The sequence below is a fragment of the Bos mutus genome, chromosome 4 (genome assembly GCF_027580195.1).
Source record: "Bos mutus isolate GX-2022 chromosome 4, NWIPB_WYAK_1.1, whole genome shotgun sequence".
In the NCBI taxonomy this organism is placed as follows: Eukaryota; Metazoa; Chordata; class Mammalia; order Artiodactyla; family Bovidae; genus Bos; species Bos mutus.
The window spans coordinates 91,073,790-91,087,876 of record NC_091620.1 but is presented as its reverse complement, the minus strand read 5'-3'; the positions used below and the strand labels follow the sequence as shown (position 1 = coordinate 91,087,876).

Sequence of the window (14,087 nt, the reverse complement as noted above, 5' to 3'; positions counted from 1 at the left end):
GCTAAGAAAATGCACTGGTCATAGCAAACACCCTCTTCCAACAACACAAGAGAAGACTCTACACATGGACATCACCAGATGGTAAACACCAAAATCAGATTGATTATATTCTTTGCAGCCAAAGATGGAGAAGCTCTATACAGTCAACAAAAACAAGACCAGGAGCTGACTGTGGCTCAGATCATGAACTCCTTATTGCCAAATTCAGACTTAAATTGAAGAAAGTAGGGAAAACCACTAGACCATTCAGGTATGACCTAAATCAAATCCCTTATGATTATACAGTAGAAGTGAGAAATAGATTTAAGGGCCTAGATCTGATAGACAGAGTACCTGATGAACTATGGAATGAGGTTCGTGACATTGTACAGGAGACAGGGATCAAGACCATCCCCATGGAAAAGAAATGCAAAAAAGCAAAATGGCTGTCTGGGGAGGCCTTACAAATAGCTGTGAAAAGAAGAAAAGTGAAAAGCAAAGGAGAAAAGGAAAGATATAAGCATCTGAATGCAGAGTTCCAAAGAAGAGCAAGAAGAGATAAGAAAGCCTTCCTCAGTGATCAATGCAAAGAAATAGAGGAAAACAACAGAATGGGAAAGACTAGAGATCTCTTCAAGAAAATCAGAGATACCAAGGGAACATTTCATGCAAAGATGGGCTCGATAAAGGTCAGAAATGGTATGGACCTAAAAGAAGCAGAAGATATTAAGAAAAGGTGGCAAGAATACACAGAAGAACTATACAAAAAGGATATTCACGACCCAGATAATCACAATGGTGTGATCACTCATCTAGAGCCAGACATCCTGGAATGTGAAGTCAAGTGGGCCTTAGAAAGCATCACTATGAACAAAGATGGTGGAGGTGATAGAATTCCAGTGGAGCTATTTCAAATCCTGAAAGATGATGATGTGAAAGTGCTGCACTCAATACGCCAGCAAATTTGGAAAACTCAGAAGTGGCCACAGGAATGGGAAAGGTCAGTTTTCATTCCAATCCCAAAGAAAGGCAATGCCAAAGAATGCTCAAACTACCGCACAATTGCACTCATCTCACATGCTAGTAAAGTAATGCTCAAAATTCTCCAAGCCAGGCTTCAGCAATACGTGAACCATGAACTTCCTGATGTTCAAGCTGGTTTTAGAAAAGGCAGAGGAACCAGAGATCAAATTGCCAACATCCGCTGGATCATGGAAAAGGCAAGAGAGTTCCAGAAAAACATCTATTTCTGCTTTATTGACTAGCCAAAGCCTTTGACTGTTTGGATCACAATAAACTGGAAAATTCTGAAAGAGATGGGAATACCAGACCACCTGATCTGCCTCCTGAGTAATCTGTATGCAGGTCAGCAAGCAACAGTTAGAACTGGACATGGAAGAACAGACTGGTTCTAAATAGGAAAAGGAGTATGTCAAGGCTGTATATTATCACCCTGTTTATTTAACTTATATGCAGAGTCCATCATGAGAAATACTGGACTGGAAGAAACACAAGCTGGAATCAAGATTGCCGGGAGAAATATCAATAACCTCAGATATGCAGATGACACCGCCCTTATGGCAGAAAGTGAAGAGGAACTAAAAAGCCTCTTGATGAAAGTGAAAGAGGAGAGTGAAAAAGTTGGCTTAAAGCTCAACATTCAGAAAATGGAGATCATGGCATCCGGTCCCATCACTTCATGGGAAATAGATGGGGAAACAGTGGAAACAGTGTCAGACTTTATTTTTTTGGGCTCCCAAATCACTGCAGATGGTGATTGCAGCCATGAAATTAAAAGACGCTTACTCCTTGGAAGGAAAATTATGACCAACCTAGATAGCATATTCAAAAGCAGAGACATTACTTTGTTAACAAAGGTCCGTCTAGTCAAGGCTATAGTTTTTCCTGTGCTCATGTATGGATGTGAGAGTTGCACTGTGAAGAAGGCTGAGCACAGAAGAATTGATGCTTTTGAACTGTGGTGTTGGAGAAGACTCTTGAGATCTTCTGGTTGCAAGGAGATCCAACCAGTCCATTTTGAAGGAGATCAGCCCTGGGATTTCTTTGGAAGGAATGATGCTGAAGCTGAAACTCCAGTACTTTGGCCACCTCATGCGAAGAGTTGACTCATTGGAGAAGACGCTGATGCTGGGAGGGATTGGGGGCAGGAGGAGAAGGGGACGACAGAGGATGAGATGGCTGGATGGCATTACTGACTTGATGGACGTGAGTCTGAGTGAACTCCAGGAGTTGGGGATGGACAGGGAGGCCTGGTGTGCTGCGATTCATGGGGTCGCAAAGAGTCGGACACGACTGGGAGACTGAACTGAACTGAACTGAAGAGCTTTACATGGTGGCCAGTTCTTAATAAGTATTCTGTAGTCATATGATGACAACTCTTACTGTTTCTGTCATTATTATTTATAAATAATAAAGACTAGAACTTTACAGAGTAAGGGAATAAACAGTAAAACTAAAAACATGAAATGTCTGTATTAGCTTTGTGTTACTATCTGTATATTTCCTGAATTTTATTCTAGTTTGACTTGAAGTGAATGAGATCATATTTCTACCATTCATGTTCTGTAAGTCATGTCTGAGGCAGTATTTCCTATTATCCCTCATTCTTTTTCACTACTAATGAGAGAGATTGCAACATGATGCTCTTCTTTTAGATGTGGATAGTATTATCTTGTGGCTACATTTTTATAAGTAGGTGTGTATCTAGTGCTCATGTCTCCTTAGAGGACCACCTTCCTAATTATTTTAGAAGTCTCAAAAATGACTAATAGGAATAATTGTTATCTGCTTCTGAATTGCTGGGTTTTCCCCCCATGTGCTGTTCTTTTCTTTCTTTTACTTTTTTTTTACATCAGTGAGGTCTGTTGGCCTCTGCTGATTTTTCTGAGGTTTTCACAATCCTGGTTGTTTTGGATTTTCTGAGGTCTATAATTAAGTGGAGAATGTGTGCATTACCCTCTTTGAACATTATGATTTTTCAAGTTAATACGGAGTGTTTTAACATTGCGATTTTTCAAGTTAATACCAGAGTGTTTACTTCAATCTCACTTTTTTTTAAACAGAACATAAAATGCATTTCCTATTTCTGTTTTTCCTTATAGCTTTCTCTACCACTTTACTCCTTTTTACTCTGTTAAATAGATGTGAGTCCCTGGGAGTAAGAGCTAGGAGGATCTCAGAGCTAGATTCTGTGCTGTCTTCAGAACTGTGCGTCCTCCAATAACCGAATCTTCCTAAGGGCCAGGCTCCTAGAGTTCTCTCCCCTAAAGCATGTGTCCATCCTGCCTCACCACATTTGCTCAGCTTCTCACACAGAAAGACATTTTGTGGGTTTCAGCCTCATCTAACATTTCTGAACGTCAGTTTTCCGTACATGTTAAGTCCAGACCCTCCTACATATTTATAAAGTGATTTGACCTTTTGAGGGACTGTTTCCAGATTGGAAGAGTTCAATTCTGGCAGTCAAACAAGACCTCTGTGGACAGATACTCAGCAGACTATTACAGCTGCCTTCTTGTTTTGTACATTAGTTACATTGTCAGAAATATAAGTTGAAAGCATATTACTGCCTTTTAGAATAGAAAATAAGCAAATTTTGTTGCACATTCTTGGTAACTTCTGAGGGGGAGACGGGAGGTTACACATTGCTACATTAATTCTGAAATACTGTGATGGCCACTTGCCATGCATGCAGCATATCCATGGAGACTTCTGCCAGGATCCTGGCTAGACTCTTCCCAGTCATCTAACAAAATAAATTCCTGACCTTGAAAACTGGACACAGAATTAGCCATGATCACTTGTTTATGTGATAAATAGATTCTTTTTTCTCCTAATTATGCTGATCTTCTCCATCATTGATAATATGTCAATCTCTTTGGGTTTGAACAGCCTCCTTTCAGTTTTAAAATTCTGTCTCTTCATGATCAGCTTCTTGAAGGATTCAGTCTCTTCAGTAATTGCTCTATCAGCTGCCTCTCACAGTGGCACTTGGGTGCATGAGGGAGACAGAGAGACCTGATGGGGTCCTTGGATACTTACTGTCCTCTGAATAGTCAGGTTTCCATGCCAATCTCCCTAGTCTACCTGATGGTTCCTGGTTTGCTAGCATTTGACTGAGGTCAGAAGCCAAAATCCTCCTGGTTTCTGATTTCAATGCAAAAAGGAACATGATAGGGTTTGTGGGCACCATCAGCTTCACCTCGGCTCTCCTTGTGCAGGCATCTTCTTGAGCTTCTGCTGTGGACTTCATTTCACCCGGGCTCCCCTGGTGGCTCAGACGGTGAAGCGTCTGCCTGCAGTGCGGGAGACCTGGATTCAATCCCTGGGTTGGGAAGATACCCTGGAGAAGGAAATGGCAATCCACTCCCAGTACTCTTGCCTGGAAAGTTCCATGGACTGAGGAGCCTGGTAGGCTACAGTCCATGGGGTCACAAAGAGTCGGACACAACTGAGCAACCTCACTTTCATTTCACCCCAACCATACTTAACTCTATTTCAGGGGCTCTCCTGTAGCACACCCTTGGAGGATTGTGTATGTGGAGAATTCCACCCAAGACCCAAGAGCATCTTAGAATGCTGCATTCTGAACTTTCATTTACTTTTCACACGTCTCCATAGAATTTTTAATGTGGTGCCCACAGTTTGGTGTAGACGTGGACTGAGTGCAAAAGTCCTAAGTGTGTGTGACAGCACACATCATCAGCATCAGTCCTTCCGATGAATATTCAGGACTGATTGCCTTTTAGGATGGCCTGGTTGGATCTCCTTGCAGTCCAACGGACTCTCAAGAGTCTTCACCTACACCACAGTTCAAAAGAATCAATTCTTCGGGGCTCAGCTTTCTTTATAGTCCAACTCTCACAGCCATACCTGACTCCTGGAAAAACTATACGTTTGACTAGATGGAACTTTGCTGGCAAAGTAATGTCTCTGCTTTTTAATATGCTGTCCAGGTTCATCATAACTTTTATTCCAAGGAGCAAGTGTCTTTTAATTTCATGGCTGCAGTCACCATCTGCAGTGATTTTGGAGCCCAAAAAAACAAAGGCTCTCACTGTTTCCATTGTTTCCCTATCTATTTGCCATGATCTTAGGTTTCTGAATGTTGAGTTTTAAGCCAATTTTTTCACTCTCCTCTTTCACTTTCATCAAGAGGCTCTTTAGCTCTTCTTCACTTTCTGCCATAAGGGTGGTGTCATCTGCATATTTGAGATGATTGATATTTCTCCTGGTAATCTTGATTCCAGGAGAGTCAAGTTCTCTGTGCTTCATCCAGCCCAGAGTTTCTCATGATGTACTCTGCATATAAGTTAAATAAGCAGGGTGACAATATATAGCCTTGATCTGGAACCAGTCTGTTGTTCCAAGTCCAGTTCTAACTGTTGCTTCTTGACCTGCATACAGATTTCTCAGGAGGCAGAATCAGGTGGTCTGGTATTCCCATCTCTTTCAGAATTTTCCACAGTTTGTTGTGATCCACACAGTCAAAGGCTTTGGCATAGTCAATAAAGCAGAAATAGATGTTTTTCTGGAACTCTCTTGCTTTTTCCATGATCCAGCGGATGTTGGCAATTTGATCTCTGGTTCCTCTGCCTTTTCTAAATCCAGCTTGAATGTCTGGAAGCTCTTGGTTCATGTTCTGTTAAAGCCTTGCTTAAGAATTTTGAGCATTACTTTGCTAGCATGTGAGATGAGTGCAATTGTGCGGTAGTTTGAATATTCCTTGGCATTACCTTTCTTTGAGATTGGGATGAAAACTGACCTTTTCCAGTCCTGTTGCCACTGCTGAGTTTACCAATTTTGCTGGCATATTGAGTGCAGCACTTTCACAGCATCATCTTTTAGGCCTTGAAATAGCTCAACTGGAATTCCATCATCTCTACTAGCTTTGTTCATAGTGATGTTTCCTAAGGTCCACTTGACTTCATATTCCAGGATGTCTGGCTCTAGGTGAATGAATCCACAATCCTGGTTATCTGGGTTATGAAGATCTTTTTTGTATAGTTCTGTGTATTCTTGCCACCTCTTCTTAATGTCTTCTGCTTCTGTTAGGTCCATATCGTTTCTGTCCTTTATGGTGCCCATCTTTGCATGAAATGTTCCCTTGGTATCTCTAATTTTCTTGAAGAGATCTCTAGACTTTCCCATTCTATTATTTTCCTCTGTTTCTTTGCAGTGATCACTGAGGAAGGCTTTCTTATCTCTCCTTGCTATTCTTTGGAACTCTTCATTCAGATGGGTATCTTTCCTTTGCTCCTTTGCCTTCAACTTCTCTTCTTTTCTCAGCTATTTGTATGGCCTCCTCAGACAACCATTTTTTGTCTTTTTGCATTCCTTTTTCTTGGGGATAGTCTTGATCACTGCCTGCTGTACAATGTCATGAACCTCTGTACATAGTTCTTCAGGCACTCTGTCTGTCAGATTGAATCCTTTGAATATATTTGCCACTTCTACTGTATAATCGTAAGGGATTTGATTTAGATCATACCTGCACGGTCTAGTGGTTTTCCCTACTTTTGTCGATTTAAGTCTGAATTTTGCAATATGGAGTTCATCATCTGAGCCAGTGTCAGCTCCCAGTCTTGCTTTCACGAACTGTATAGAGCTTCACCATATCTTGATTAGTAGTGATTATACATCAAAATTAATAGCACAGACACAGAATGTTCACTCTAGAGAAGAATCCTTTTAGGGAGATAAAAATATATAGAGAAGAAAGTGTATACCAAGCAAAGTTATTTGTGGTTATCTAATGAGGTTGCTAAGAGTCAGACATGACTGAGCAACTTCACTTTGACTTTTCACTTTCATGCATTAGAGAAGGAAATGGCAGCAACCCACTCCAGTGTTCTTGCCTGGAGAATCCCAGGGACTGGGGAGCCTGGTGGGCTGCCGTCTATGGGGTCGCACAGAGTTGGACACGACTGAAGCAACTTAGCAGTAGCAGTAGCAATGCTCCTTGTACTATGGTGAAATAGACTTTGTTCTCAGATGTCTGAATATTTTTTCTAATCAAGTTCAATATTTATAACTGTTTGGAAGAAAATGTTGTACTGTTGTTTATTAATAAAAAAAATCTTTCTTATACTTTCAGAAAACTTACAGTAATTTCCAAAAGCAAATAAAAGGATATAGGGAATTCCATATGGTTCTGAGTCACCTGTTAAAGTCTTTGGGGATTTTTTGAACATTTGGAGTATAGTTGATTTACACTGTTGTGCTAGTTTCAGGTGTACAGCAAAGTGGATCACCTATACATACAGATGCGAAAGTGAAGTCACTCAGTCGTGCCCTACTCTTTGCGACCCCATGGACTGTAGCCCACCAGGCTCCTCCCTCCATGGGATTCTCCAAGCAAGAGTATGGAGTGGGTTGCCATTTCCTTCTCCAGGGGATCTTCCCAACCCAGGGATAGAACCTGGGTCTCCCGCATTCCAGGCAGACGCTTTAACCTCTGAGCCACCAGGGAAGCCCACATATAGATATTCCACTCTTTTTTAGATTCTTTTCCCATATAAGGCATTACAGAGTATTGAGTAGAGTTCCCTGTGAGGTACAGTAGGTCCTTATTAGTTATCTATGTATTTTACACATAGTGGTGTATATGTCAATTCCAGTCTCCCAATTTATCCCTACCCCCCTTCCCCCACAGTAACCATAAGTTTTTTTTTTTTTTTTTAATATATGTGACTGTATTTCTGTTTTGTAAATAAGCTCATTTGTACCAGTTTTTAGATTCCTATATATGCAATATCATATGATATTTATATTTTCTGTCTGAGTTATTTCACTCAGTATGACAATCTCTAGGTCCATGCATGTCCCTACAAATGGCATTATTTTGTTGTTTTTATGGCTGATAATATTTCATTGTGTGTTTCCCTGCTGGCTCAGTGGTAAAGAACCCACCTGCCAATGCAGGAGTTGTGAGTTCAACTCTGGGTCCTGAAGATACGTTGGAGAAGGACATGGCAACCCACTCCAGTATTCTTGCCTGGAGAAATCCATGGAGAGAAGGAGGCTAGTGGGAGTCCATGGGGTTGCGAAAGAGTCAGACATGACTTAGCAACTAAACAGCAACAGCAATATTCTGTTGTATATGTATACCATATCTTCTTTATCTGTTCATCTGTGAGTGGATATTTAGGTTGCCTCCAAGGCTTGGCTGTTGTGAATAATGCTTCAGTGAATGTTGGGGTGCATATATCTTTTTGAATTATGGTTTTCTCCAGGTATATGCCTGGGAGTGAGATTACAGGGTCATATCATAGTTCTATTTTTACCTTTTTAAGGACCCTCCATACTGTTCTCCTTAGTGGCTATATCATTTTACATTCCATTCCAGCAGTCTAAGAGGGCACCCTTTTCTCCATACCCTGTCAAGCATTTATTGTTTGTAAATTTTTTGATAATGGCCCTCTGAAAGGTGTGAGGGGATATCTCTTTGTAGTCTTGATTTGCATTTCTCTAATAATTAGTAATGTTGAGTGTCTTTGGCCCTCTGTATGTCTTTTCTTTGGAGAAATACCTATTTAGGTCTTCTACGCATTCGTTGATTGGTTTTTATATATATATATATATATATATATATATATTTTAGATGCATAAGCTGTTGGCATGTTTTGGAGATTAATCCTTTCTCTGTCACTTCATTTGCAAATATTTTCTTCAAGTCTGAGGACTGTCCTTTTGTTTATAGTTTCCTTTGCTGTGCAAAAGCTTTTAATTTTAATTAGATCCCGTTTATTTTTATTTCATCAGTGTAAAAGGTGGATCAAAAAAGATACATTGCGATTTATGTCAGAGATTTCTCTGCTTATGTTTTCCTCTTAAGGGTTTCATAGTATGAGCTCTGATAGTTTTCTGGTGGCATCTTTAGGGTTGTCTTTATATAGTATTATCTCATCTGCAAGCAGTGAGAGTTTTACTTCTTTTCCAGTTTGGATTCCTTTTATTTCTTCTCCATGTCATGGCTGGGACTTCCAAACCTATGTTGAATGATAGCGGTGATAGTGGACATGCTGCTTCTGTTCCTGATCTTAGAGGAGATGCTTTAAGTTTTTCATCATTGAGAGTGATGTTTGCTGTGGGTTTGTTGTATATGACTTCTATTATGTTGTGGTAGGTTCCCACTAAGACTACTTTCTGGAGGTTTCTTTTTTTAACCAAAAATGAGTATTGAATTTTGTCAGAAGCTTTTTCTGCATGTATTGAGATGATTGTATGGTTTTTATTTTTCAGTTTGTTAGTATGGTGTATCACACTGATTGATTTGTGAATATTGAAGAATCCTTGTATCCCTGGGATAAATCACACTTGATCGTGTCATATAATCCTTTTAATGTGTTTTTAGATTCAATTTGCTAGTATTTTGTTGAAGATTTTTACATCTGTGTTCATCAGTGATATTGGCTTTTAGTTTTCTTTTTTTGCATGTGATGTCTTCGTGTGGTTTTGTTATCCAGGTGATAGTAGCCTTGTAGAACGGCTTGGGAGTATTCCTTCCTCCGCAGTTTTGGGAAAAGTTTCAGAAGGATAGATGTTAATTTCTCTAAGTGTTTGATAGAATTCACCTGTGAAGCCATCTGGTCCTGGATTTTTGTTTGTTGGAAGTTTTTGGATCACAGTTTCCATTTTAGCAGTTGTGATTAGTTTTTTCCTTTTTTAAAATATTTCTTCCTGTTTCTGTCTTGGAAGGGTGTACCCTTCTAAGAATTTGTCCATTTCTTCTAGGTTGTGCATTTTGTAAGTGAATAGTTTCTTGTCGTGCCTCTTATTTGTGGTTAGGGTCAGTTTAACTTCTTTCTCATTTCTAATTTGATTGATTTGAGTTCTCCTCTTCTTCTTGATTCTGGGTAAAAATTCATCAATTTTGTTTGTCTTCTCAAAGAACCAGCTTCTAGTTTTCTTTGAGGATTTATTAATTTATGTTTTCTTGTCTTCCCAGTAATTTTAAAATGATTAATGAGGACTGTCTCTGGCACCTATAGCTATGTAATGGTTAAAAATTGGTTTATGTAAAGTTTAAAAAAAAAAAATTAAAATGTTCTGAAAAAAAAAAAAATTGGTTTAAAAGTATCCAACACAATGTGAATGTTGGTTTTTATTTTTTAGCTTAAGCAACCGTTTTCCTCAAGGCTATATCTTCATGAAGCTCAAATAACTACTTACAGTGGTTTAATAAAAGAAGTAAATAAATAAAGCTCTCAGTCAGTTTAGCTGGTAAATGATTAGGTTGCAGGGTTCATTTGGTGGCTCCTCTACTTCTCAGTTGATGGTGTTGAGATGATGGTGCTCACTGTGACATGGGCTGAACGTTCTTAGAAAACAAGTTTTATTTAAGGAGTATGGTAGAAAGGCGTGTGTTTTCAGGGTCAGAAGTCTCTAAGGGCTCTCAGATCTGCTGAGTAGCCGCTCTACGCCACAGTGTCTCAGGCCTCAACTATGTGATAGTTATTTGAAAAAAAATGAGTTCAACAGCAGCCAGTAGTAGTAGCTAACAGTTGCGTATCACTTATTCATTTAATCCCCTCCAACGTTGTATTCAGATGGCAGTTTAAAAATCTGCTGTTTCATTGGTAAGGGAATCACAGAACAGAGATGTTAATTACTTGATGGCCCATGTCATTAGCCTTTTAGTGGTGAGGTCATAATCTCATCTGGACAGTTTGATTCCAAAATCTTCTCTCTTTACCACTTTGCTGTTCTTGAGAGGATCTTAATATTCTATTTATTTATTTATTGTTCTAATTTATTATATATATATGCTCATTGTTCTTAACAGAATTTAAATCATTAAGGCTTTCATGAGAAAAAGCGTGTGAAAGTGCTTAGGAAACTTAGTACATGTGAACATGTGTTATCCTTTATTGTGTTTGCTTGTCATTAGGCTTCTTTAATTTAGCTCTTCTTCTTAAAAAAAATTGTTATTTTGTGTCAGATTTCCTTCTTTGAGCCATTTAAGAAGTCTTGATATTTGCACAGTCACAAATTTTTTATTGCATTTCTAAGAACTCCAAGTGTGTTATAAATTAGAGACTTCTACCATCTGATATTATTTTTAATGTTATAAAATATTATATACATGGCTTCCTTGGAGGCTCATTCAGTGAAGTATCTGCCTGCAGTGCAGGAGACCCAGCTTTGATCCCTGGGTCGGGACAATCCCTTGGAGAAGGACTTGGCAACCCACTCCAGTATTCTTGCCTGGAGAATCCCATGGGCAGAGAAGCCTGGCAGGCTATAGTCCATGGGGTCACGAGAGTCAGGTACATCTTAGTGAATAAGTCACTACCATTATGTACATAAAAATATGTAACATAAACCACTACTGTTGCACTTTTCTTGTGCTTTTTGTATAAATTTTATTAATGAATGCACAAAAAAGAGTAAACAGCATTTTATAAAAGTAAATCCAAAATACTACTTCATGCTTTGTTTTGATGATAATGTTCTCTAGCAACAGAGCAACCATATATTTTAATGACCTAATTTTAATAATACCAGTTTGCACTAAGACTAACTGCCAAACTGTACTAAGTGTCAGAAATTTGAAGCTTCTACTTTGGAAGTCAGAGCACTCCTTGCAGTTGAGTGTTGTGAATCTTTTAAGTGTGAGGACCACACACTCCTTCCGTTTAGTCGGAGAACCTGAACTGTGGTCGCTACTTCCTACTCACTGACGGCTACTGCTGCCTGCCTAATAATTGTTTTTGGCTCCCTGTAAACCTGCAGCCAGAGAGGTATTTGAATTTTCCCCCTCTAGCACTTGCAAATCCGATTTTTATGTATAGCTAAGTGCTCTTAGCTTTTACTCTATCTACTGCTGGGGCCTGGTTTCTAGCAAGCCTGTAACTACGCCAGATCCGGCCTATGTAATGCCGTTTGTAATGAGAAATCTAAACAGGGAATGGCAGTGAGGCATGGCAGGAATGTGTTTCCATTGGAGAAGTCAGTGTAGAGAAAAAGTATAAGCAAAGCCGTGTCCAGAAGGCCCATTCAGCTGGCCAAGACGGAAGACTGATGTTATTGTACATAGGCTGTTGCTGTGCCAGCCCTTCCTCACGAATCTGCTTGCTCTCTCTCTCTCCCCTCTCCTGAACTCCCCTCCTCCCCCTCCTCTTGCCTCTATTCCTTCTCCTCCTCTCCCTCTCTTCCGAGGGCTCTGCTGACTGTTTGCTCAGGTGGACAGTGACACCATTTGGAATGAGCTGCACTCGTCCGGCGCTGCACGCATGGCTGTTGGCTGTGTCATCGAGCTGGCTTCCAGAGTGGCCTCCGGAGAGCTGAAGGTGAGGTCTGGGTTGCATTAAGTGTGGGAAATCCAGGGAAGACGCTGAAACAGAGATGTTGTTGTTTGGGAATTGTGGGGAGTGTGGTGCAGTAATAAAAGGCAAGGGGCGGAGGGAAGGGGCAGAGGGATGGCCACTGAGGTGTGATAATAACTGGTCTGTAGGTAGCTGGTAGCTGATCCGGCTCTCAGGGCCTTCCTCTCCTTGGGGAGACTCTGTGGTTAGGGCACTCTGGTGTATTTTTAAGAGCACAGAAATGGTGAGTAAAGCTATGGTCCAGGTCAAAAACACCCAGTCTATACATATCTGTCATGCCCTCCTGGGATTTTCTTTTGAAGCAACATAAAAGAAAAATCTGATTACTGAGTACTGTGTATAAGCTCAGAATACCACCCAGAGAGACGAGTGGTGGGGGCAGGGAGAAAGGTAAATATCAGAGGGGAAGGATTGAGAGGAAGAAGGAAATTGTTGATTAGAAGGGTAATGATCCAGAGTGTGTTTTGCCATGAAAGAACTTCAAAAATGAACTACTCTTTATTGTTCTTTTCTTTTTACGGTCTCTTCTTTTCTCCATCATGTGAAAAGAACAATGTCCAAACCCCAGCGTTTCCCAGTCTAAACAATTTATAAAAGCCAGAGACCTGACAGACACTGACGTTTTATTTGATATTTTAACAGTGCTATTTAAAGGTATGCCATGTGCGTCTCGAACGCAGTTGCCCCAATAAACTTTGTTGGTGCTAACATAGCTTTTTAATGCACTAGTTCACACACTTCATAACGAAATCTGGCCAGTGATGGATTTGGTATTTTTAGCAATTGTGGGGCTTAAGGGAAATATATTGTAACCAACAATACTGGCACTGTGAGTTTTGTTAATCTAAAATAAAATCTAATTAGGATTATTTTTCTTTATGCCTAATGAATTTTTATTCAATTACAGCTGACTCTTTCAGTAGTGATTAAAAATACAGGGTAGGAATGTGCACTTTACATTGGATTGTCCGTCCCAGAAGTCTTTGTTCTAGCTCTTTAAGTCAGAACCTTCAGAAATAGCATTTTGATAAGACAGTCTATAGTAAATATATGTGTGTGTATATATACACACATTCATGTATATATGTCTCATGTTAAGTTGACATGACTTGATCAGCTTCAGGACATCAGTTACTCATCTCAGGAGATTTATGAGGCCATTAATGTGGTGCCTAGTAGTCACTCTTTGATAAGGAGCTGTTGAAAAGAAGGAAGGAATCGGCCTTATGGAGAAGTTTTGGCTCTCTCCCAGTAGCACTTGAGAAATAATTCTTCCTGTTTGAGTTATGTTACTTGTAGCTCTAAAATAAATTGACATTTTAAAAGAAATCTTTAAGAGTCTTATTTTCAAAAGAATTCAGATCACAGGAATATATCGTCTGGCCACAATATTACAGTTTTTAAAAGATTATTCTGGTACAGACCCACTTGATAACAAACAAAAATTATTAAGTTAGCATTTCACAGTTTCTAATTGTTTTTGATTTTGTTGAACTTTAATCAGTAATTCAGAAACCCTCCCAAGTAGAGTGCCCACATAGTACACTCAACAAATCATCATCGTTATTAACCACATAGAGTGCAGAATTGCCAAATGTCTGTATGAGGCGTGTTGAACAAAAACTTAATTCTGTTTTTTAGGAGGTAGTCATTTCACATCAGTTACAAACAAAGTGTCAGCAATATATATTACGGACATGCTGACCACCAGCTGTGCTAACTAACGTTAGTTGTTTATGTTAAGAACAAGGATTCATA

General features: G+C 39.6%; 1 protein-coding gene across 1 annotated transcript in view; it reads left to right on the top strand.

Annotated features, from left to right (window-relative positions):
- Positions 1-14,087, top strand: part of HDAC9 (histone deacetylase 9) — an 810,729-nt gene that overhangs the window by 565,096 nt on the left and 231,546 nt on the right. Inside the window, exon 17 of the mRNA XM_070369757.1 lies at positions 12,186-12,293. Within this exon, the coding sequence (XP_070225858.1) occupies positions 12,186-12,293 (108 nt within the window). The remainder of the gene's footprint in view (positions 1-12,185; positions 12,294-14,087) is intronic.